Source organism: Elephas maximus, chromosome 11, assembly GCF_024166365.1.
Source record: "Elephas maximus indicus isolate mEleMax1 chromosome 11, mEleMax1 primary haplotype, whole genome shotgun sequence".
In the NCBI taxonomy this organism is placed as follows: Eukaryota; Metazoa; Chordata; class Mammalia; order Proboscidea; family Elephantidae; genus Elephas; species Elephas maximus.
The window spans coordinates 93,989,190-94,015,107 of NC_064829.1; the positions used below are offsets into that span (position 1 = coordinate 93,989,190).

Sequence of the window (25,918 nt, forward strand, 5' to 3'; positions counted from 1 at the left end):
AGGTTTTAGGAAGTCAGAGTAAGAAATTTTCCATTATGGAATTTGCATTATATCCACATAACTAACCAGAGGCAAAGTGCAGAGAGAATAACTCAAGTGTAAATTTTGGGTATATATTCCCAGAATTGTATGATTTTACCATGGAAATCATTGTTATATATGCCATTTCAACCTTGAGAGCCTAATGGTGCACTGTTAGTGTCTATTATGAAATAACCTACCGAAGTAAGATATGACTGTTGGTAAAAGGAACATAATCCATTCAGGGTAATAAAAAAATGATTAAATTTTATTAAACATGAAATCTATACATTCTGAATAAAACAGTACCAAAATGCAATGTCAGTGGTTAAACTGGAATCCTGCACATGCACAATTTTGGTTCTTTTGATTAAACTTTCCTCTCCGATAACTGTTCCCTCTTCAGTTTCCAAGAATAACATTTTTTCATTAATCTTTGCTATACAACAGCTATTGCAATTCAAGTGAATTCAAAATTCATTTCCCCTCCATTATTTGTACTGCATACAGAACATCCATCAATAGTTAGGGAGGTTTCAGGGAGTCAAGAGTAAGAAATTGCCCTGCTATGGAATTTTCATTATATCCACATAAATATCCAGAGGCAAAATGCAGAATGACTCAAGTGCAAACTCTGAAGATATATTCCCAGAATTGTGTATTGTATGAATTCATCATGGAAAATGTTATATATGTCACTTCAACATTGAAATGTTGTACATAGGGTCACTGTAAGTCAGAACTGACTCGATGGTACCTAACAACATTTCTACCACATAAGCAGTTCTTAGTAACCTATCACTCTCCTCCCATCAAAATCTGTTTCTCAATGTTCTGGTCTGCTCTATTTGTCAGCTGGTAGAGCACTTCTTTCCTATAACTCACAGTAGCCCTCTAGAGGTGTTCTTGGACACATTAATCATGATGAGACAAATCACAGCTTTTCATCTATTCTCCACCCCATTCCACTCTCATACAAACTTCCACCATATTGTATTTTAAAATCCAGTATCCTTGTTCTTCCAGGGAATATAGACATGAGTGAATTTCATCTAATGAAGTAGCCCCTTTCATCTCATTGACCCCTTCCTGAAGAGCATCACGGGTGACGCATGAAGGGTCAGTAGTGACAGCATGATATCAACACATTTCAAACCTCAGGTTGAAAGTCATGAATAATGTAGTCTTTTCAGGAAATCACAAATAGAAATATTTTACAAATTGAAGATAACTGGACCTTTCCACCATGTACTTCTTCCTTTGACACACATAATCTCATGAGTTTTAACAGATTTAGGAATTTAATTACAATGTAGAATGTAACATCTGAGGTTGATTAATCTTTGAGAACTAGAAACTTAGTTCCCCCTAGTATGAATTCATTGTGAAAACTGGTTACATAATTTACCACATTCAGTTGTAAGGTTATTCTCCTTTATGAATTCATGGTGAACCCTGAGGTCAGACCACCGTTTAAAGGCCTTGGCACCTTCATAAATATTCTTAAAGCTTCTCTCTAGTATGAATTTTCTCATTACCCCTAAAGTATGAATAGTCAAGAAAAGCCTTACCACATTCACTATACTTTTAAGATTTCTCTACAATATCAAATCTGTTGTTCCACATTGCCAGAACTTTGGATAAAAGCCAAGCCACACACGTTATTTTCATGTAGTTTCTCTCAAGGATATATGATCTGATACATTCACCGCATTAGTAAGGATTCTATCCACTATGAATTCTCTTATTCCACAGGTATTGATCTCTGGAAAAAAGCCCTGGCACACACCTTACATGTGTGGTTTCTTTCCAAGGTGTATATTCTGATGCCTGGTGAGTTGTAAGCTCCGATTAAATGATTTGCCACAGGCATTACACTTGAAAGGTTTCTCTCCAGTATGAATTCTCTCATGAGACCAAAGCTGAGAGCCTGTAAAAAAAGTCTGCCCACACTCATTACACTTGTAAGGTTTTTCTCCAGTATGAATTCTCAGATGATTTGCAAGTTGTGATTTCTGAATAAAGCCCTTGCCACATACATTACATTTATATGGTTTCTCTCCTGTATGGATTCTCTGATGTGTATTGAGAGTTGAGCCAAGGTTAAAGGCTTTGCCACACTCATTACATTTGTAAGGTTTCTCTCCAGTATGAATTATCTCATGATACCAAAGTTGATAGTGTGTAAAAAACATCTGGCCACATTCATTACATTTGTATGGTTTCTCCCCAGTATGAATTCTCTGATGCTGCACAAGGCTGGAACTATGTATAAAATCCTTACCACATTCATTACATTTGTAAGGTTTCTCCCCAGTATGAACTCTCTGATGTCGCACAAGTTTTGATTTTTGGATAAAAGCCTTGCCACACACACTACATTTGTGTGGTTTCTCTCCAGTATGGACCCTCTGATGTCTAGTGAGGTGCTGGCCACAGGTAAAGGCTTTGCCACATTCATTACATCTGTAAGGTTTCTCTCCAGTATGAATTCTCTGATGTTTGACAAAGCTTGATCTATAAATAAATGCCTTACCACATTCATTACATTTGTAAGGTTTCTCTCCAGTATGAATTCTCTGATGAATCACAAGGTGTGAATTTTGATTAAAGACTTTACCACATACATGACATTTATATGGTTTCTCACCAGTGTGAATTCTCTGATGTGTAGTGAGGTTTGGGCCACGATTAAAGGCTTTGCCACATTCATTACATTTGTAAGGTTTCTCCCCGGTATGAAGTCTCTCATGATCCCAAAGTTGTGAACGTCTGATAAAAGCCTGGCCACACTCATTACATTTGAAAGGTTTCTCTCCAGTATGAATTCTCTGATGATCCACAAGGCTCGAATTATGTATAAAAGCCTTACCACATTCATTACATTTGTAAGGTTTCTCTGCAGTATGGGTTCTCAGATGAAATGCAATATTTGAATTTTGTGTAAAGACCTTGCCACATACATTACATTCATATGGTTTATCTCCAGTATGAATTCTCTGATGGTTAACAAGAGTTGACCTTTGGCTAAAAGCCTTCCCACACTCATTACAATTATAAGGTTTCTCTCTAATGTGTGTTTTCTGGTGTTGTGTAAGCAATGAAGGATGCATAAAAACTTCCCCATATTTATTACAAATGTTGGTTTTGACACTGGGAGAAATTGTTTGAAGTGGTGAGACTGAAGAACCATTACTGATAGACTGCTCATCTTGATTAGATTCATGCATTTCCTCTTCAGTTTGACAACTCTGTATTTCATCCAGATGTAACTGAAACCTTAATCCAATCGTATTTTCAAAACATTTCATATACTTGCTTCCCAAATCTGTTTTATCACATTGATCTTTTCTACAAGTGAAATTCTTGTTAAAGGTCCTAGTCACTCCTTTGTAATTTCTTTCAATATCTCCCCATTGACTCTCAAACTCATGCATATTTTCCCTGACCTTCCTGAAGTCAAAATCCTCAATGCCATTCACCATTGCTTCGAGTAATTCTCCTTTATTAACGTTCTCTTTTGCAGATAATGCCTTACTCACACACATAGGAGGAGCATCTAAAAGACATAAAGAAACACAGGTTTCTTATTAATGGCCACTGGAAAACAAATATTTTATATTGAAAGACACAATGTTACACCAAAAGTAATATTTATACTGCAAAGAGTTATGAAACTTCTCAAGCATTGTTTTCAAATATTTAGGAATACAAAGGGAACAGAATCTTTCAATAAAGACAGAATGACTACATGAAATTATTTTCAGAAAGCCTAGGTTCAAACACCCTCTAATCAAACAATTCACAATACATAATGTTATGTTAGCACTGAAATAAGGGGGTATCTTTGGATCATCACCTCAAAGTATACACCAACTATCAGTAGCCATGCACCTTTCTCATGTTTGAAGAGAAACAAATATTGTACATATTTACTGTATACAAACAAATGCTAAAGCACAACACTATATAATGAAATGGTAAATAATGCACAACAAACTTATCAAATGAATGAGATAAATGGCAATTCAGAGTTGTAAAATCAAAACAGCACTGAGAAAATCAGGAAAAATTATAATACCATTGTAAGAATAACAAAATATACTTCTGAATTGGTGTTATCCTTGTTAGCTGTACCCATTATAAAACTATTTCTACCCATGCAGTCAGCTTTTTGCAACATTAATCATTGGTGCATGGCAGTTATATTCCATAACAGATTACTGAAAAATCATCATCTGGAAATTAATGAATAAAACATTCCCTTAACTCTTGATAAATCCAGCTGGTACACAATAATTAACTACAATTATACAAAATCACAGTCTGTGGAGTTATGAGAAATTTTCCCTTAAGAACAAAAGAAAGAAATTCTGTTCAAGAAGAAGCACAGTATGAGCAATGGAAAATACGTCAAAACCCCCTCACTTTTCAAATACCACATTCACGTAAACACCTAATGCTATAAAGAGTAGGGACTGGCGCACAAAGAATTCAGTTTGGCCTTTTGTCTCTGATTCCTGAAAATAGCCTGAGTGATTAAGGTACATTTTATCTTTGTAAAACAGGCAGGCACATTTAAACATGTGTTAAGTGAACTGGGAGAGCCCAATGCATCACCTTGACAATAAGCCTCAGGAAGGGAGGAGGCAAAATGAGGCTTCCACTGCCCCAGGCCCTCTGAGGTAGGGTACGAGGTGGAAGTACATGTACAGTCCACCTAAATAGGCCTACCTGGCCAGGGAGGGCGGGCAGAAGATAGGCATCCCCTTTTTAAGTCCATCACCCACGGCACAGAGTACAGCGCAGGTGCAAGAGTTGTCACCGCCACCTGGACAGCTTTTCACCCAAGGAGGACTGCTTGTCTTGTGTGCTGTGTCTCGTTCTAACTGTAAAAGCTACATTCCATGTGTGCTAACATGTGTTCAGGCTCTGATCCAAAGGGAATGATATTTGGGGTAATCAAGTTTAGCAACTGGTGTCATTTTTTAATGGCCTCCTCGCTATCAGGTACAAGCTGAGAGAATTTGGCTTCTTGTCTCATGATCACAATTGATTTTGATGATTTTGTGTCTACAGTTACATAAAAAAAAACCCAGTGCCATCGCGTCAATTCCGACTTATAGCGACCCTACAGGACAGAGTAGAACTGCCCCATAGAGTTTCCAGTTACATAATAGCCAGTAAATAGAGCAACTCCCTGATTATGAAATGCCCTCTAATTATCTAGTTCTTTGTCCAGAAAATAAATGTAATACAGAATGTGTGCTTTGAAAGTTTATAATCTAAGGTCAAAGCTAACATTGATATGGATCAAACTGCAAAATAAAAACCCAAGATAAAAGCAGGCAAAGGTCATTGTCATAATAAATGTAACACAAGTTGATATACCTTATTTTAAGAAGGTGCCATTTGAGCCCTAATAAAACATGGATTTACTAAGCCAGCTAACAGCATTAACTTGTTTAAAAAATCTTTCAGGTAAATTATCACTACTTTATAACAGTAGGCTCACATAGGTTATCTATCTAACTCCACTTCATGCAGACTGCCAGTGAGAGAAGCAGGATTTGAACCATGGTCAGCAGGCTCAGACATGTTCTTAAGCACTAAGCGCCACTGTCCAACCAGGCAGTACAGATTATCACAGGTCACAGCAAATCCCAAGAAATTAGAAAGAAATACTTTAAGGGGAACACAGGGCCTGAGTTGTCTGATAGTGTTACTCAGTCATCCCCTCTGGATGACATGAGGCATCACTTCCTGAATGTGTTGATTTAGACAGTGACCACACTATGATGCTGTTCTGAGCCAGATGTCCTGTGGAAGAATAGTCCTTATACGGTGTGTGCAGTGTGGCGCGGTTGAGAGGGTCCTATGGCAACTGGAGTGCTCAGGGGTTCAAAACTAATAAGCTGGACCCAAAAGACCTGAAAACAGAGACTCAAACAGATGCTTGTACACCAAAGTTCACTGTAGCACTATTCATAATAGCCATAAGATGGAAACAGCCTAAATGTCCATCAATGGATGAACGGTTAAACAAAATGTGGTAAACACATATGATGGACTATTACTCAGAAGGAGAAATGAAGTCTTGATACATGCTACAGTATGGCTGGAGCTTGAAGGCATACTGGGTGAAATAAATCAACCACAAAAGGACAAACACTGTATGTTTTCACTTATATAAAAAGATAAGAACAGGCAAATGATAAGGACCAAAGTTTCTTAGAGGTTACCAGGGGCAGGAGGGAAGGGGAAGAAGGGAGTTTTTGCTTATGGAGTACTGAGTTTCAGTTTATGATGATGGAAAAACTGCACTGATTAAAGATATGGCTGTACAGCCAATTAAAGTAATTGCTATCAGTAAGTTGCATCTCAGTAAAAAGTTGAATTGGCAAAAGTTGTGTGATATATTTATTACAACAAAGAGTAGCTGCTAAGGCTGCTTATGTACAACCAAACACCTTATGAGATTTGGTTCCTTGGTTTGGAGGGTTAGGATCATGGTTTCATTGGACATCCCAGTTAGCTGGCCTAATAACGTTGTTTATTGCTTCTGTTCTACCTCCTAGTTCACTGCATAATGCCTGGGGTCTTAAGAGCTTGCAAGCTGCCATCTAAGGCACGACAACTGGTCTCAATACACCTGGACCAAGAGAGGAAGGAGGAGAGTCAGGAACAGGAGGAGGATATGAAATGTGAGGCTAACTGCCTCCATAAACAACCACCTCTTTTGCAATGAGACCAGAACTGGATGGTCCCCAGCTACCGTCACTGAATATCACAATAAAAGATTCCATAGAAGAATCCTGAACAAAAGGGAGAAAATGTAGAACAGAATTTCAAATTCTCACAGACTCTAGGCTTTCTGGAGCCATGGAGGGTGGATGAACTGAAACTACTGCCCTGAGATAATCTTTAAACCTTAAAGAAAAACATCCCCTGAAGTCATCTTAAAAACCAAACGACAGTTTAGCTTAACTAGTAAGGAAGGTCTGCCTTGAGCACCGTGCTCTTTAAAGATCTACTTACACGGGATCATACTGACAACAGCAACTCAAAAGATGAGACAAGAAACTGAGAGGGCTGTGAGTTCATGTTAATGCGGAAGGAACAACTCAGAAAAGGAGGGTGAGAATGGCTGTACAAGTCACAATTTAATTAACATCACTGAATTGTACATGTAGAAATTGTTGAATTGGTGTTGTGCTGCTGTGTGTATTTTCAACGAAAACAAAGATAAAATACATTACACCCACTCCTCACTTATTGACATGGTTAGGTCCCAAAGACCAGGTTGTAACACGAAAATCAACATTATGTGAAAATGGAGAATTGTTTCGGTTTTCAGACCATTCATTTGTTTGATTTTTTTATTTAGAAAACAACGATCATAGAAATAATAAGCTAAGATTTACTGATGTGCATATCACTGTCACAAGTTCAGTTAGAGATTATATCTGCGAAAAAGTAGGCTTGAAGGAGACAAAGTTGGATAAAGCCAGACTGTGTGACTGGAGGGCCCATGGCTTAACCACCTCACCTTCCTCCTGTGCTGGGTCAGACAACCCCTCACGGAGCTGCCTCCAGGACTCCAACTTCACCCCTGCAAGCCCTACATTCATGATCCCCAGAGCCTGCTTTGTGCTCCAGGCCTGGCAAGTCACGGAAGCTCAGGGCTTCCAGCAAGGGTGCTGGGAGCCTGGCCACATGCCCAGCCCCACCAAGGCAGAGGCTTCAGACCCATTTTGGCTCACTTTGGGATGTCATTAAACTCGTACATATTTCTTCCAAACACCCTCTCTGATGCCTCTTTCTTCCCTTCCCACCCCACAGCAATTTTAAGCTGCAGGGCCTCAGCCCACATACGAGCTGAGAACCCAGAACAGGCACCCGCTAGCTCAGTGCGGTCTGTGCATCCGCCTGGAGGCCGTGGCCATGGGGATGGCCGGCCCTGTGCGACAGCTGGACGTGGCGTCCCTGTCAGCAGGAAGGAGCAGAGGATGCAGAGCACTGCGGCCCAGCTTCCTGGAGGCCGGCCGGAGACCCTCCTTGAGGGAAGGGGCGCTCCGCAGTCATTGCCACCTTGCCCACAGCCTCATTAATGCACAAGATAGATAGCAGTTTTTTACTACTGTCATAAATGTGAAATGTCAAATAATTAGATAGTCAATAAGTGAGGAGTAGGTGTATTTAAAAAGTTAATATGCTGGGAACCCAAAAACCCCAGTGCCATTGAGTCGATTCTGACTCATAGCGAAGGGACAGTGTAACTCCTCCTGACCAAGTACAATCTGGACTAGTATTCAGAAAGGCAAGAATGGAGGGTAGGAAGTAATGGGCAATGTCAGAGCAGAGCTTGAGGCCTGGAAATCTATGTGAACATGACTGTGCTAGGGCAGCTAAAATTCTAACTTTGGAAAACAGAAGAACTGACTTAACTCTGTAAAAAAAAAAAAACCCAGTGCCGTCGAGTCGATTCCGACTCATAGCGACCCCATAGGCAGAGTAGAACTGCCCCACAGAATTTCCAAGGAGCGCCTGGCAGATTTGAACTGCTGACTCTTTGGTTAGCAGCCATAACACTTAACCACTACGCCACCAGGGTTTCCAAACTCCGTAACAGGATATAATTAAAGCTGGGATGGTGACACAAACATAAATTTTTTATACAATAACTCTACGTGGAACGTAGACCGAGGCTTATGATAAAAGCCTGTGAGCATCATTCAGCCACAACCCCTGGGATTTTGGACCAGGAGATTTCCATTTGAAAGACAATTACCAGTTGGGTATTGGACTCTGATTGAGACTGCCATTGTAATTAAAGGACATAAAATAATCTTGAAAGCTGAACTTCCCAGGATATCTTGGGCAATGCCAGAGAAACGCTCTACTGGGGAGGCAATGCCCAGGAGAATTCCATAGTAAGACAGAAATGGTTTATACAGGAACATGTTACCAGGGAGCCTTTTTTCCCTAGAGGGCCAACTTTGGAATCACCAGAGGAGCTGCCAGACCCTATTTCCACTTGAGTGGTGCCCTGTAAACAGCTCTTCACTGACCAAAGAGTTGCATAGTTTATAGACGACAGCTCCAAGGTAAACAGACAGACTCCAGTTTGGAAGGCTGCCACTCTAAAGAAAGTAAAAACTATCAACTCAATAGGCTGAATTGTATGCTGTTTGTCCCTGTATTTGAGTTTTTACTGATACATGGGCAGTGATCAATGGGCTGGCCACAGGGTCAGGCAAGTGGGCAATGGAAAACTGGCCTATTAAAGGGATGCCCGGATGGGACATGGCCCTATGGAGAACTGTGGGAATTTGAGGGGTGCATTAAAGTAGGCCATGTCAATGTCCACCAGAAGAACCCCCTTCCAGGAGCGGAAGTTAACTGAAGCCGGCTAGTCAATACCCTGGTATGTCCACTTGAAGTGACCACCTGGGTCCGTGAGATGAATACAAATGGGTAAGGTGCGACAATGCAGAGATGAACTGAACCTGGATATACTCCTCTTGTACACTCTGAGGCACAAAATGCAAGTCAGAACAGTTCTGTCTGCCAACAAGAGAGACACTGCAGACAGTTATAGTGCAGATTCTCCCTGGGGAAGGGCCTGCACATAGCTGGCAAATCAGGTTGAAGTCCATAGCCTAAGAGACTACAAACAGGCTTTGACAGAACAGACACTTAGTCTGGACTGGGCTTTGCTTACCCAGTGGAAGATGCAAATTTAACAAACTTCAACAAAATCAGAACAGAAAGTTTCTGCATCAATTTAGACTCCCAAGTCATTATTTCTCCAGACTAAGGAACATACTTTTATCCTCAGAGTAACAGTTTGATAGAGAATAGGAATGGGCAGTGGAAATATTGCTGTCTAAAACAGGGGGCAGATAAATACATGAAAGGCTGGCTTACCTGTTGTATGGCTTATATTAACTGTACCCAAATAATTTTCTCTTTCTCCTTGGCTCCCGAAAGATAACCTCTAAAATCTTGGGACTTCCCCAGTGACTGATATGTCTTTGGTGAGGTTTCCAGACCACACCTATGCTAGGTGTTTATGCAATAAGATACCTCCTGGGTGGGGGCTGGACAGGCCAGAAAGACTCACCACTTGATATTAGCTGGCCTCAAGGAGTGGAAGGCATAATACAATCAAACATGCCTATATAAGGAAGCTCCAATAAAGGCTCTGGACACGACAGCTCCATGGGCTTTCTGGTCATTTACAGACATCAACCCACACTGGAGGGTAGTGAGTCCTTTCTTTGGGACATGAAAGCTCCATGTTGGGAATCCTCCTAGGCCTCATCCTATTTGTTTCCTTTTTGCTATAATGAAAATCGTAAACACAGCACTGAGTTCTGTGAGTCATTCTAGCAAATTACTGAACCCAAGGCAGTGGTAGGAGACAGCAGATCGGAAGTGAGAGTGACCGGGGACCCTTGAGCTTATGGCTGGTAGCCTGTGGGAGCACAGGGAACCCTTGACTCTGTAGCCAGCAGGTCAGAAGTGTCGTGGGGACTCCCAAGCCTGTGGCTAGTGTCTGCAGTCTTGGGCAGACTTGGCAGTCTGGAGGACCATGTCCTTTAACTTGTGAGATCTGGCCTAGCTCTGGGTGGTTAGGGTCAGAGGAAGAACTGCTGCATATGCAGCTGGTGCTGGAACAGAAGTGTAACAGAACTGAATTGGACTGACTTGACCTTACAGTCTGCTGTGAGAAGTGGGATTTGTTTGAATTCCAATATGAATCTTCACCAGTGTACTCACACTCAACAGGAAGGGGAAGGGGGAGGCAAGGGAGAATCCCCAGTGGATAGAGCCCTCCCATTTTCTGGTGGAAGTGGGGAAGAGGGGGTGGGTAAGATTTTTCCCCGTATCACCTTTTTTTTTTTTTTTCCCTCCATCCCCTCAACTTTCTTTTCTCCTACCTAATGCAACAGTTCCAGGGCAAGTGCTGTAACTGAGTAACGAAAGCAGAGATGATTCGTAAGCAATAAACTATAACGGTGAATGTGGACTGAAAGGAGGCACTTACTAGATTCGTATTGCTGTCAGCACTCTACTCCAGTAGAGTGGCTAAGTGTAACGTCCCTTTCAAAGGTGGAATATTTGTGTGTAAATGGAGAGGAGGAATAGTAGCTGATGGCAAAGGAATGAATACATGGATTACACAATGAGGGAAATCCAAAAATTACATTAACACCTCAAAAGAGACTCAGAGCAATAGATGGTATTGTCTCTTAGCTCAATTATACTAGATGCTTAAAAGGGTGAAGCCATATATTGCTGAAACAACTCCAACTTTTGGAACCTCACAAGATAGAATGAAGTCGGTAATAAATCTCAGTGGCCTCACCCTGGGAGATGTTTTATTCATACGACATGATGGACTGGACTAATTGCGGATCACTGTTCGAGGTTCAAATAAAATTCCAGTATCTTCTGATTCTTATTTTTCAGGTAATGGAATAACACTGGCATTGCTGATGAGATTATAATACTGATAATGTTAGTCGAATGTGTTAGGAAACAGAGTTAAAGCCTCCTCGGGATGTGATATGACTGGCCTAAGGAAGAAGTTGCTCTAGATAACCAAACAGTGGTAAATTAAGGGGGAAAGAGTAATGCTCCAAATGCTGGCATATGAGAACTATGGCCAAAGACCAAGGAGCCTTGCCTGGAAAATGGTTAAAGTGTTAATTGAAAGGCCAGTAGTTCGAACCCACCAGTCACTCCATGGGAGAAAGACCTGGTAACATGCTCCTGTAAAGATTACACCCTAGGAGACCCTACAAGGCAGTTCTACTCTGTCCTATAGAGTCGCTATGAGTCAGAATCAACTCGACAGCAATGGGTTCCTTTTCCCCTCAAAGCCAAGGCACCAAAGAGGCCGCGGGGACTAGAAAACAGCTGTTCTAAGTGTCACACTAAGACTCTGCCTTTGTCTTTCCTTGAGTTTGAGCACCACTGGAGGACGGGAGGATGAACCTTTATACATCTGAAGAAGTGAGTGATATCTGAGGGTGCAGAGGAGGAGAAAAATTCCCTTTGGGAGCTCACAAGAAATCAACTTTTCTTTTCCCAGACCCCCTCCCATTTGGGGAGAATTTCCCAAAGAATATTTAATGGTGTGGCTTCCTCTCTGCCTTACAGCAGACTTCCTTTCATACAGCATTAATGGTATGTTTACAAAAGGGATTGAAACAGAAAACTTGAAACAAGTTAAACAACTTGAAACTAGATAAAAAGTCATTCAGTACGCATACACACGTGCACACGCACATACCCATGTATAAACATGACCTGTTACTTAGTAGTATTAACTCATTAACATTATAGTGTAGGAAAAAAACGTAACGCCAAGAAAAAAAGACATTTGGAGGGTTAAAAAATACAATTTATGCCATCTAACTAGGAAACCCTGGTGGTGTAGTGGTTAAGTGCTACGGCTGCTAACCAATAGGTCGGCAGTTCGAATCCACCAGGCGCTCCTTGGAAACTCTACTGGGCAGTTCTACTCTGTCCTATAGGGTCGCTATGAGTCGGAATCGACTCGACGGCACTGGGTTTTTGGTTTAAGAGACAACTATAGATCTCTACTCGTTTGGAGCAAAACAGAAAGAAGGAAACCAAAGACTCAGACAAGAATATAGCCCACAGGACTAACAGCCTACGTGAACCACGGCCTCATCTATCCAGAGACCAGGAGAACTAGACGGCGCCTGGCTTCCAGTACCAAACGTTCTAACCAGGGACACAATAGATGGTCCCAATAGAATGGGAGAAAACTGTAGAACAAAACTCTAATTCTGATTTTTTAAAAAGTCAGAATTACTGGACCAGTAGAGACTACAGGAACCCCCAGACTACCGCCCTGAGAAATTCTTTAAATTCTGTACTGAAACACCCATATTTTTACAGTAACGTGTGCCTTTTATGTTTGTTTGCCAACTGCTCCCTCCCTGGATGAGGTATTTTCATAAGCGCACTATGCTAATTTTTTTTACCAGCACACTTACGAAAATACCTCGCAGGGGGAGGGATCAGCTGGCAAACAACACTGGAAGATGTGCGTTATTTGTGTAAAAATACAGTACAACTAAGTAACAGATTGGCTCATAAAATGAACAATATCATCTGTGAGTCCTGTGCTCCTTTTAAATAAATAAATAAATAATCATCTACATGAGACCAAATGGTCAACATTTACCCTAGAGCACAGATGCGAAGGTCAGGGGACACAGGGAAGCTGGATTAATGGAAGCAGAACAACCAGAATGGAAATACGGAGAATGTTGACACAATGTGGAAAATGTAACCAATGTCACTGAGCAATATATACAGAAATTATTAAATGGGAACCTAATTTACTATGTAAACTTTCACCAAAAAATTAATATTTATTAAAAAAAAAATACAACTTATGAAATGATGGGTCTTTTCATAAGCTCTTATATCTGAGCTCTTACCTCATTCATATTTCAGCACAGTCACACCTACCTGGATGTTTTGTTATTTTCTCCTTCTCCTCCACAGTCCATGGCTCTGTTCCTTGTTCCAAAACAGAGATTATATTCAGCTCAGGAACTGAGATTCCTATTTAAAAAAAAAGGAGGGGGGGGCATGACGGGCTTTAGCTTTTCCAGAATAATATCCAAGCTGTTAGTTCAGCTAAGAGAGGAGAACATCATAGATGGGTCTAGAAAAATATTTCAAAACCTCACCCACTGACTGCCTCCTTCAGAATGCTTAGGGAATATTTTAAATATGCATATATGTAGCACTCTTCCATGGTGCTGCACATGGCAGTGTTTCATTCTGTTGTACACAGGGTTGCTACAAATTGGAACTGACTCGACGGCACCTAACAACAACAACAACAGCTCTCTTCCAAGAACTACTGAATCAAAACCAAAGGAGAAAAACCAGAGAATTAGGTATTTTAAAAGTTTGCCATTAGGTTTTTTCTTTATTCAAGCTCTGAAATCATCACTGATAATGGGTGAAGCAGGAAGGTCATCTGAACAAAGGGGAAGGTTAAAGTCCAGAAGCCACATTAGGAGGTTTTTCACGTCTGAATCAACTTCAGTCCCTGCCTTATGAACAGGGATGTGAAACTCCAGCAAGGGGGGCAGGAGCTTTCAGGAGACTCACAAGGGAAAACGCCAAGATACACAAAGGAAGATCTCAATTTCTGGAGCGAAATTATCCTCACCCACGGAGACCAGGTTCCTGTAGTTCTCCAACATCACGTCCTTATACAAAGCCCTCTGACCAGTGTCCAGGCATGCCCACTCCTCCTGAGAGAATTCTATGGCCACGTCCCTGAATGTCAACAGCTCCTGTAATGAAAAACACATCTCATCAAGTAGATTTGGAAAGAGTTCACCTTTTCACACAAAATGAGAGGAAGAAAGAGGTATAAGAATAAACTTGAGACATGAATTATTATAAGAATTATTAAACGGAGTCCTTCGGTTCGAGAACAAACGACATTAGACAACAGCCTGAATCCAGGACACAAGACCACATCAGCCAGATACCAACCTAGGTAATGAACTCTCAAAGATTCATCAAAACTAAAAAAGATCTACAACAGGGAACCAGAAAGGTTAATCTGTAAATGACAACAACATCAGAACAATAAAAGAGGGAATAAACAGTGTACACATAGAACTTTCAAATGGAGAGGAAGGCAAGGCAGTACCAAGTTATAAAAGGCTGGTTCAAACTTAGGAAGTATAAGGGTAAATTTCAAGTTAACTAAAAAGAAAGTTAACAAACCTACTCATCAAAATAAAGAAGAAAAACATAAAGTCTCGGGAAAGATTACAGCCTTAGAAACCCTATATGACTGTTCTACCCTGTCCTATGTGTCACTGAGAATTAGAATAGACTCTACGGCAATGGATTTCAGGTTTTTTTGGTTAAGACCTGGTGACACAACGGTTAAGCACTCAGCTGCTAGCCAAAAGGTCAGCAGTTCAGACCCACCAGCCACTCTGTGGGAGAAAAGACCTGGCAATCTGCTCCCATAAAGATTTACAGCCTAGAAAACCCTATGGGGAAGTTCTACTCTTGTCATATAGGGACGCTATGAGTCAGAATTGACTCAACAGCACGCAACAACAAGAATTATTCTAAAGGCTTGATGTGTATCGACACATGGAACAACAATAGTCCATTAAAGAGAGATCTATTCCCATCTTACAGAGGCAAAAATTATGTTACAAAGACTAAAAAACTCACCACAGGTCAAACAGTTAATAAATGATAGTGCCAGTACCTGAACACAGGTGGTCAGGCTTTAAAATTGAACCTAAAGAATGAAATAGTTAATAAACAGGTACATTAAGGGTTAAGCATTAAGGGTACACTGACAGAAGAATCTGAAACAGAAAACTTGGAACAGGACAAAAAGTCTTTAAAATACACACACACGCACACACACATAAACGTGACCTGTTACTTATAGGTAGTTGTATTAACTTATTAACATTAGAGAATAAAAAAACATAACAAGTAAAATAAGACATATTTTCAAGGGTTAAAAAAATACAACTTATGAAATAAGGGGTCTGTTATAAAAGTACAGTCTTACACATACATGCATATAGGCACACACACACACACATTGAAATTAACTGAAATAAAAGTGGTTGTCTGTAAATGACAGTTTCTTTGAACGAACTTTTCATTATCATGTTTACCCATGTGCATTTTAGCATTTTTGGTACAAAGAAAATGTATAAACTGTACTTAATCTAAATTTGTTTGTCTACATCATTCTATACTAGACTCTTAAAAGACCTGTACATCCCCAAACTACAGCCCTAAGATAATATTTAAACCTTAAACCAAAAACATCCCCTAAAGTCTTTTTAAAACCAAACAATGGTTTAGCTTAATAAGTAAAGAATGTCTGCCTTGAGCCCTGAGCTCTTTTAAGATCTATCTACACAGGATCAAACTGACAACGGGTTAGGGGTCCTGCCATTTACCAATGCACGGGACACCTGGTGGGGCCAGGGAAATAGAAAAAAGGAGAAGAGCCAGAACTATTTTACTATTCACAGATAACGTGGCTGCAACCTTGAAGAAGAATGTATTTTAACTATGAAAACTAATAACAATATTCTGAAAACAATCTTTTCTCTTTACTTATAATAAATAATCACGCGCACACGCACACACACGAAAAAGTCTCCGTTTTCATTAGCAAACATACCATGCTACCTATTCACGTTTCCAGACCTATGTGAATAAATTATAAAACTTTACTGAAGGCCATAACGAAGACATGATCAAAGACTGACAAACCTAATTCTTATTGGATTATGTGGTGACATAGAGGCTTCAGTGACTTCAGAAACGCAAGGGCAATTCACACTCAAAGGAAACGTGGCATTTCAATAAAAACCTGCAAAGTGTCAAAGAGCCAATAAAATTGTGAAAAGAAAAAACCAAATGAAGGGGCTTTTCAAACTACATATAAACCTATTATTACATACATTACGTGGAAAATTCATGGAGCAGTTCTTCTCCATCTCCATAGCAATCATAAGGTTGCTATGAGTCAGAATCAATTCAAAGGCAACAGGTTTGAGTTTTCTTGGGTTTTTTCTCCTCTAATGAGCCCTGGTGACACAGCGGCTAAGCATTCAGCTACTAAGTGAAAGGTTGGCAGTTTGAACCCACCAGCTGCTCCACAGCAGAAAGAAGTGGAGGTCTGCATCTGTAAAGATGACAGCCTTGGAAACCCTATGGGGCAGTCCCACCCCTGTCCTGGGGTTGCTATGAGTCGGAATCTACTTGACAGCAATGGCTTTTTTTTAAGTCTGGAACTTTAAAATTAATAAAATAGCTACAACGAGATATACATGAAAAATATGAAATAAAGAGAAATATAAACATCATTTTATTAAAATAATGAAACATAAAAACTAAATGGAACATAATATTTTATAATCAGGCCAATAGGTAAGGCCTTCCAAAGCAAGGTAAAAAAGCAAAGACAATGAAGGAAAAATGATTTATGCTTCCCTGTAAAAACATTAGAAATTAAAATAAATACCAGAGAATATAGTTTTGTGTCCATAGCGTCAACTCTGACTCATAGCAACTGTACAAGACAGAACTGCCCATAATGTTTCCAAGGCTGCAAATCTTTACAGGAGCAGATTCCCAGGTATTCTCTCCCATGGAGAGCAGTGGGTTTGAACCGCTGACCTTTTGGTTAGCAGCCGAAAGCTTAACCACTGCATCAATATATACATATACATACAGTGCAGTGGATCACTTTTGTGTGGCCTTTCTCACCATGGTCTTCTAACTCTCACCCAAATGAATGGGCAGGGCTGGGCAGATAGGGTAACTGTGGCCTACCAAGGGGACTGGTCAGTTTTGCCATCCCACTGGGCTTGAAGTGAGCCACCCCAGAGGTGGAAAGGAGACAGTCCCACTACCACGAAGGAAGAATAGCCAGGAGCAGACAGAATGTCCTTTGGACCTGGGATCCCTGTGCTGAGATACAGAGAGAGCTCTTGATAAGCGCTGGCAAAGAAACGACACCAGGAGATGGCATGGTGGGATTCCCAGCCCATGGAGCAAGAAAGCTGAGTGCCTTTGGGCAGGAAACTTATGGCAGAGTAGAGTGCCTCTGAGTACTTATGGGCAGGGGCTAAAAGAACTTTGTAACACTTGCCTGAGCAGGGCAGAGCCTGAGGGCCAGAGAGGCATGCCTGTGAGCATGGCTGAGAAGAGGCTGTCCCAATGGAAGAACTGTATCCTGAACCTGAATTGTAACCCGTTACAATCCCTAATAAACCCCATAATCATGGGTATTGGCTGTGAGTTCTGTGAGGCCACTGCAATGAATTATCAAACCCATCAGAGAAGTAGAGAATGCGGTGGGAAGGACAGCTGGCATCAGAATTGGTAAAGATGGCAGAGAGAGGAGGCATGTCTGATCTCTACCTCACAACAATCAGCCTTGGGCTGTTGATCTTGATTCTCCTTCGTCCTTGTGAAGTTATAGAAGTCAGACACTGCCCCCACGCCATTTTTACAGGTTAACTAGAAAGGCAGCTACTAAACATTCTTTGTAACAGGGAGAAGCTGTAAATGCCCCATCTGTCTTCATTATGAGAATGCTCTATTGAGAATCTAAAAGAGCAAGTCAGCTCTATACTGGCAGTGCAGTGGTTAAGCGCTCAGCTGCTAAATGAAAGGTTAGTGGTTCGAATCCACCAGTGACTCCAAAAGGAGAAGATGTGGCAATCTGCTTCTGTAAAGATTACAGTCTTGGAAACCCTATGGGGCAATTCTACTATGTCCTATAGGGTCACAGAGTCAGAATCAACTAGACGGCAACAGGTAGTTCTACTTTTATTAACATGAAAACAACTCCAAGACATATGGTGTTTAAATGGTCACAAGTTGAAGGACAACTGTTATGGTTCAAATTGTGTCTCCCAAAAACATGTGTTATAAATCCTAACCCCTATACCTGTGGTTATGATCCCACTGGGGATGAGTTTTCTTTGTCATATTAATAAGACAGTATCATCTTAGGGTATGTCTTAAGTCAATCTCTTTCGAAATACAAAACAGGTTAAACAAGCAAGCAAGCAGAGATGGGGGAAGAGAGATGCCAGGCCACACGAAGATCACCCAAGTGCAGATGCTGAAAAGAGACAAGGATTTTCCTCCAGAGCCCAGAGAGAGAGAAAGTTTTCCCCTAGAGCTGGTGCCCTGAATTGGGACTTCTGGCCTCCTGAACTGTGAGAAAATTAATTTGTTTAAGTCACCCACTTGTGCCATTTCTGCTATAGCAGCACTAGATAACTAAGACAATAACTCGACGTAACAACTCATTCACTGAGGAGTCTTTCTAAAATCGCGTTAACGGTTCATTTTAACAAGGCCTGCACTGACTCCTGCCACAGAGCTGACACAAGTGGTTCCCAGTGGAGGCAGCACGTGATGGTGAAGGACGTGGCGGGGAAGAATATTTACCCCTTAGTCCCTGTGCTGTGCCACTGTTTGGAGTTTTACCACAAAACAAATATACCCAGCATGTGATGTTTAAAATAAAATAAATTTAATAACAAAGGTGGAACCAGAATTTGGCTCTATCCTCTTTGACGATGAAGTTCTGTTCCTTTAACCAGTTTTACTGAAAATACCTGCTGCGCTGGAGGCCCTGAGGGAACACCACCGTGTCCATGAAATAGATGTGCTGCGCGTGATTTAAATAACCGTCTACTTTCAGGAATTTAGGTTAATTCCCTAGCTTAGAATCAATTATGAAATAAAGCATCTTTTATTACTAATGTCTGTTACTGAACTTTCCATTCCATTCCAAATCATTAGTATTCTAGGACTGCAGTAGAGTGAATTATTCAACACAGCCCTTTTAGCCATGCGTGGTCTTGTAACTCCCACACACTGATTGGGTAGGACTAAGCAAATAAAGAGTGTGTGGCCAACCAAGTGAATTGGACAGCCTGCTAAGAATGCAAATAAGATGCATGGAAAACCTGTGGGGGTGGGACCATGCAAATGAGGTGTATGGAACCCTAACAAGGGGATTGGTCAATTTTGCCACCCTACTAGGCTTAAAAAGACAGCCAATCCCACAGCAGAGGGTGGACCTTACTGCCATCAAAAAAGAAGAGACAGTAGTGGAGTACATCCTTTGGACCCATGGTCTCTGCACTGAGAACCTCCTAGACTCAGGAGACAGACAGAACTGTAATACCAGAGGCAGCACAATACAGTAAGAAGCCACAGCAAGCCCGGCAAAGAAATGGCAGCAGCAGAACCAGGGGCCCAGCACAAGAAGGTGCAGTGGGCTTCCCATCCAACGAAGCAAGGCAGCTATAGTGGGAGTGCCGACCCATGGAGTGAGAGAGCAGAGCACTTTTTGGCAAGAGGCTTCCTGAAGGAGTGAGATGCCTCTGGGCTCTTACTGGCAGAGCTGAAGATCTCTTGTAACATTTGACCGAGCAGGGCAGAGGACAGGCCCAAGCTGGGAGCAAGGACCAAGAGAGGAGGCCTGTCCTGAAGGGGCTGAGAGGAAACCTGCACAACCAAGAAGAGCTGAGAGAACTGTTGCGCACTGACGAAGAGTGACTTTGCCTACATGCTTCCTGATCCTTATCCCAAGTAGTAACCTGTTACTTCTGCAATAAACCCTGTAACTGTGAGTACAGTTTGTGAGTTCTTTGTAGCCATTGCAAAGAATTATCGAACCCAGCAGTGAAATACAGAGTGCTGTGGGAGGGAAGGCTGGTGTCATAATTCATAAAAAGGTTGGAGGCTGGAGGTATGTTTGACCTCTACCTCATAGGGATCAGCCTCAGGCTGCTGATTGATGGTAATTCCTCCCCCTAGAGAGGAACCAATGACACAATGATTCACTTGTTTAGCTCTGAATGCATTTATAATCAGGCAGAGCAGGTTTCCCCTTATCAGTCTCTTTTTGCAGAATTTTCCAGATGCTACTGTACATTAATGGGACATACAAATGTGCAGTTTATTTCAAGTTGGTCCACAGAGAGCTGATACAGCATCCAGATGTGGCCCCTAAACCTTCCCTGCTGCCCACCCTCATTGTCCCCACAGGGCCCATTCCCATCTCCCACCTAGGCCTGGTGTGAAGTCCTTTCCAGAATGCCCCTCAAACAGAGCCACTTCACAAGTTCCATGTTATCGGGTTATACCATGAGATGGAATCTCTGTGAAGGTGAGACAAGATGAGGGAGCCCCTGGTGAGTTCGAGTGAACACGTTGGGCAGGACACATCAGTCACACGAGATGAGCAAATCCTCAGGACAGCATTTCAGGAAGGAGAGGACAGAGCCACCAACCACAAAAATGACTGTTACCTGGCAATGAGCCATTTCGGACACCTCTTTCTTTCTTCTTCCTCCTGGCTTCATTCTCAGGCAAGACCGGTCTTGAGAAGTCAATCCTGAGTGTTGAAAATATGCTGTTAAGTTCTTAGAATCAGCATCTGTGCCATAACCACACACACAGGGAGGACCTCACTTGGGGAAAGGCAGTTCCTGCTGCCCACTGTCCCAGGAGGGACTCAGAGACAATAACCTCCTACACAGAGACCAACGGGTGAGTTTACTGCCCTCCCCACTGGTGAACCTCACACTAAGCTGCAGCAGGGGGATCTGGGATGGACCGGCCCTGACGACACACCCCATGCAGAGGAGAGTTCCCTCACCTCCCGCCAGACTGCAAACTGGTCTCAGTCTTCAGAAAAAAATTGACCCAGAGCCTTAAGCCCAAAGCTAGATGCAGTTTAGAACCAACCAAGCCAATTAAACTTATAGAGGCTGGGCCCTCAACTTAAGAATCTCTGGGGAGGGAGCACATGAGGCGTTAGCAAAATGCCTCGACAATTCAGTGTGGAGCCAGGGCTGAGCCAGCTCAGAGTAGGCAAGCCCAGTACACCTCCCACCTGTGGCTCTACTCTCCCCTTGGGCTGAGCTATCACCTGGATCCAGAGAGTGGAAGGGGCAGGAGCAGAGAGAAATATGCCGAGCAGGCATTAAGGGCTGGGGTGGGCGAGGGTATGGCTGGAATGCTAAATGGGGTTCAGAGAAGGGTCCCTTGAGAACAAAGAGGTGAGGAAGGAAGGGTGTTTGCCACGTGTACATGAGGGACTGGAGAGTTCCAGGCAGAGGGACCACCCATGTGAAGGCTCTGAGACAGTACTGTCCCTGCCCGAGGAAAGATAAGGAGGCCTGAGCAAACGGAGAGGCCAAAAGGAGATGAGGCCACGGAGGCCCTGGGGGAGCAGTTCAGGAAAAGGGGGAGTCTTCAAACCTTTTCTCCTATACCCCAAAAGAACTTTGAAAACCATGTATTCCCCCACATATCTAATTATTTATCATAATTTAAAACACTTACAAATGATGTAGTATCTTGTACAGTTGAAAAGCTTACCGAGATGTTCACCAGAGCCCCAGGAGGTTCAGGGCCGCCCTTCACAGAGCCATGGACACCTTTAGTGAAACTCAGGAGGTCAGTGTTGCTCGGTTTAAGGTAGAGATGCCTGTGAGAGGCCACAGCAGAGATGTCGAGGAGCTGGCTGGATACATGAGTTTGGAGTTCAGGGGAGAGGTCTGGCTGGAGGTGAAATTGGGAGATGTCAGGGTATTTAAAACCGTGAGATGAGACGACATGGGAAGGCCCTGGGTGTAGACAGAGAAGAAGTACAAGGGCTGCACCCTGGGGCCCTCCCTCCTTCAGAGACCAGGAGAAACCAGAGGAAACTGACACGTGATCTAGAAGAAAAGTGAAAAATGAAAGAAATACACAGACAGGCAGATATTTAAAGAACACTGTGATCTGCTGGAAAGTATGAAAAACATTTTTCCAAAAAAAAAAAAAAAAGGTGTGATCAAGTATGCAACACGCTGCTGACCGAATGAGAGTTCAGCTTAGGAAAGAAGCTCTGAGCAAATTTCTTCACTGTGAATAGATGGGCTCCGTTGGAAGAAGGTTCCAAGTCAATTCTGCCCAACTATGGGACAAAGAATTAGATTTGACTTTTGTATCCGGTTTCTGAAAACAGCCCAAGCAATTAAGGTACTCTTTGTAAAAAGCCAAGCTACACAGACCCCACACCTGGGACATTAACTTCAGGAAAGAAGGGGGCCCGGTGCAGTCACACATATTCGCTGATTAGATCGATCATAACTATGCATGAAGGCTTCTCTAGTCATGCATATTCATTGGGATCCCAACGACTAGGGCACCTTGGAGTACACTCGTTGGGACCTCCTGGATACGTGAGAACTTCCATCCATGGGAGACAGAGCAGCATGTCCCTAGGGACAAGGGAGGCCCCATGCCAGGAACTCTCCCAGACCTTGCCTGACGTGTCTTTTTACTTGTATCCTTTCTGATTATAATACACGAATAGCTGTAACGACAGGTTACAGTCTCCATGAATTTTGTGAGCCATTCTAGAGAATTAACAAACCCACAGCGGCAGTGAGCCAGCAGGGCAAGGCAGAACAGAGTCAATTTGTGTAGGCCCAGATCTGGGTGGCTCATGGTTAAGGAAAGGCTGCATGGGCGGTTGATGAAGGAGGATAGAGTCCTTCTAGCTTGTGACCTTGTCCCATGGGGCTAGAGAGAAAGGGAGAGGGGAATTGCCACAAAAGTGGCTAATGAGGTATAGAGAAGTGGGAAGGTATGGCTTGAATCCATCTTCAAACAGGAATTACATTCATGCTGATCCTTGCCACGCAGTTAGTGATAAAGGCAGGGCTTGCCTACCTTACCCCTTTTTTAGTACAGCAGTTTGCACAGTCCAAGTACCACCCTTCAACATTTGCAGAGAAAGGACAAGCGGGACTTGAAGACAACATCTACTTAGCGGCTTACAGCTCAAAACATTAACAGATCACATAAGGGAAGAAAACTGAATATCAGACTAACTGGTTAATAAGTTTTGACACCCACATCCCTACAAATCACACATTGCAATAGTCTTAAAAATATTTACTGGGTAACAAAGAATGTTTCCAACATAGGAGAAAGAGTAAAAAGCATGCAGACCTCAAATGTGAACCAGAAACAGATATATGAAAAGACAATTTGCAAATTAAAATTTAAAAAATTTAATAATTGTTTTTGGGTAAAATTGAAAAAAAACTGAGTATATATATTTAGAAAAGAATGCCATGGGCTGATTATGGGATGCCACCAAAGCTTGTTTCAAAAGTTGGTTATTTAGAGAAAAACTAAATTCAATAAATGAAGATTTATCTCAATAAGCTTGAAAAGAAGAATGAATTAAGAGAAGTAATCCACTAAAAAAAAAAAATCACACTTCTAATCTTCCTTTAAAAAGGCAGCATGTAATAACAGAAAGTCAGTAATTTCTTGCCCCATTTTATCCCTCTACCCACCTGTCCCAGGAAAAGGGTAGATGGTGACCCAAAATGGACTGTGACAAGTCACTGTCCTCTGGCTGTATAGCAGTTGCCATGGAAGTTATCTTCTGATGCAAATAATGATAAAATGTACAAGCCTAATACACAGGAGATTTGCAATTCTCATTCTCACCTGTATGATTTTTTTTTAATGTTAAATTAATTATAGAGTATAAAGGCACCAATCAATACATCACAATTTAATCATCTGTACCCCCTCAACTCCCAACTCATCTGGATCTGGGTCCCAATCTTTCTGCACCACTATGTGTTTCCCTCTCTCACTGTCTTTCTTTCCTCTAGCTCTCTCCTCTTTTGATTCTTGTTCCTTTCCCACCTCAGTTTCTGCTCATTTCCTTCTCCATTCTCTCCTTCCCAGCTGCTTCTCACCTTCTCCAACACCTGTTCAGCCCCACTCCTGCAACCTGTTTCACCTCTTGTTACCCTTGCTCTCCCATCTGATTGCCCTCCATCTCCCTATTATTCCTGCTTCTCTCTCCCTCATCTTTGCTCTCCCTCTTCTCTCCGTTACACCTCCTCAGCCCCACTCTCTGGCAACCACAGTCCTGTGTTCCCTCCCTACTGTTTGTCCCTCTGATCTCCATGTCCGTTTCACCCCTTGCACCCCTGTCTGTTCCTGCACCAAGTCACTCTGTCTGCCATGGTGCCAACTCTTCCATCTTCTTCCCCCAACTCTCTGTCCGATATGCTCCCCCCCGCCAGCCCCCACCGTCTTACTGCAGACTAAAGGGCCTCTCTCCCTATTTTGCTCCCCTTTTCTCTCTGGAGAGGCCCCTTTTCTCTCGATTTCTCTATTTTCTACTCTGCTGCTCTCTCGGTTTATTCTCTTTCACTCTGATGGTCTCTTTGCAGGCCCCTCTATCCTCTATTTAGCCATTTCTTAATGGCTCTCCCTCAGTCTTCTCTCAGTATTTCTACTTCTCAGTTGCTCCTGTCTCTTTCCCCCATACCCTCGCCCACGTACACAGAAATCAGATGTCCATTGTCCGGAAAGAGAAGCTTCCAGAGGTGTGGGACTGGGGACAGAAGAACACGGGGTGTCACAGGGCAGACCCAGATCCCCTCTCCCGACACGGGGCGGGGGCGGGATCAGGGAGTAAGTGGGGACTGCGAAGAGGAGGCCAGGGAAAGACGCGAGGACGGGGTCTCAGGAAAGAGGTGGGTTCTCAGAGTCCCAGGACCAGGGAGAGAACCAGGGCTTCCTATGGAGCAGCGGCGCCGGGGTTACCCTAAAAGGGTGACAGTGGCGGGGGGCAGGGGGGAAAGGCCGTGAATCCATCTCGGGGTGAGGACACTTAACCCGGGGCAGGGGGGGCGGGGGTCGAGGAAGAGTTATAGGCAGGAAAACGACGCAGCAGGAGGCGTCTGCACGGCCCGGGGGTAGACAAGCCGGGGCTGGAACCCGCCTCAGTGCTATACTGCACCGAAACGGACTCGGATGCCCGGCCAGCGGCGGAGCCCGAGGGCCGGAACGTCTCACGGGATTTGTCGGATGTATAACGAAAAGCAGGTGCGGGGATTCTAACGTCCGGAGAGACCCCGAACCTCTAGTGTGGAAGACCGGGGGCCGCGATGCGCAGATTTAAACCAGAAAGACGGAAACTCACCTCACTACGAATTTCGCTCCGCGTAAACCGCTTCCGCGTCTGTAATAAACTGCGCAGGCGCGCGGCGAGAAGCGACGTGGCGACGTGGGGGCGGGGCCTGGGCGGGACGCACAGCCAATGAGAGGGGCCAATAGACGGGCCAAGCAACGGAAAGGTGGGTCGGGGCTGGGGTGGGACTACCTTTCGAGTCCCTCCCAGGATGTTTTCTTACTCTAGGTATGCGAGCAATTGAATCCTTTGTAGGAGGGTTGTTTTCTGCCTGTTTTAAATTAGTGTATCAGACAG

The 25,918-nt window shown here is 42.8% G+C and overlaps 1 protein-coding gene across 1 annotated transcript; it reads right to left on the minus strand.

The window, feature by feature from the left end:
- Positions 1-273: 273 nt before the first annotated feature.
- On the minus strand, positions 274-25,683 carry LOC126085839 (zinc finger protein 160-like). Its single transcript, XM_049901574.1, has 6 exons — positions 25,634-25,683; positions 22,006-22,188; positions 20,931-21,016; positions 14,255-14,381; positions 13,540-13,635; positions 274-3,580 (listed from the first exon to the last, which is right to left on the minus strand). The coding sequence occupies exons 3-6, from the start codon at positions 20,982-20,984 to the stop codon at positions 1,812-1,814; spliced, it is 2,046 nt and encodes a 681-aa protein (XP_049757531.1). The 5' UTR covers positions 20,985-21,016; positions 22,006-22,188; positions 25,634-25,683; the 3' UTR covers positions 274-1,811.
- Between the last annotated feature and the right edge of the window lie 235 nt (positions 25,684-25,918).

What these genes read in the sequence shown, in the direction of transcription:
- LOC126085839 (XM_049901574.1), bottom strand. Translation starts at nt 20,984, where the DNA reads ATGAAGCCAGGAGGAAGAAGAAAGAAAGAGGTGTCCGAAATGGCTCAT. An exon ending in CAGGAACCTGGTCTCCGTGG is followed by an intron (nt 13,636 to 14,254) that starts GTGAGGATAATT and finishes TTTTTTAAATAG; the next exon opens with GAATCTCAGTTCCTGAGCTG. An exon ending in GAAAATAACAAAACATCCAG is followed by an intron (nt 3,581 to 13,539) that starts GTAGGTGTGACT and finishes TATGTCTTTTAG; the next exon opens with ATGCTCCTCCTATGTGTGTG.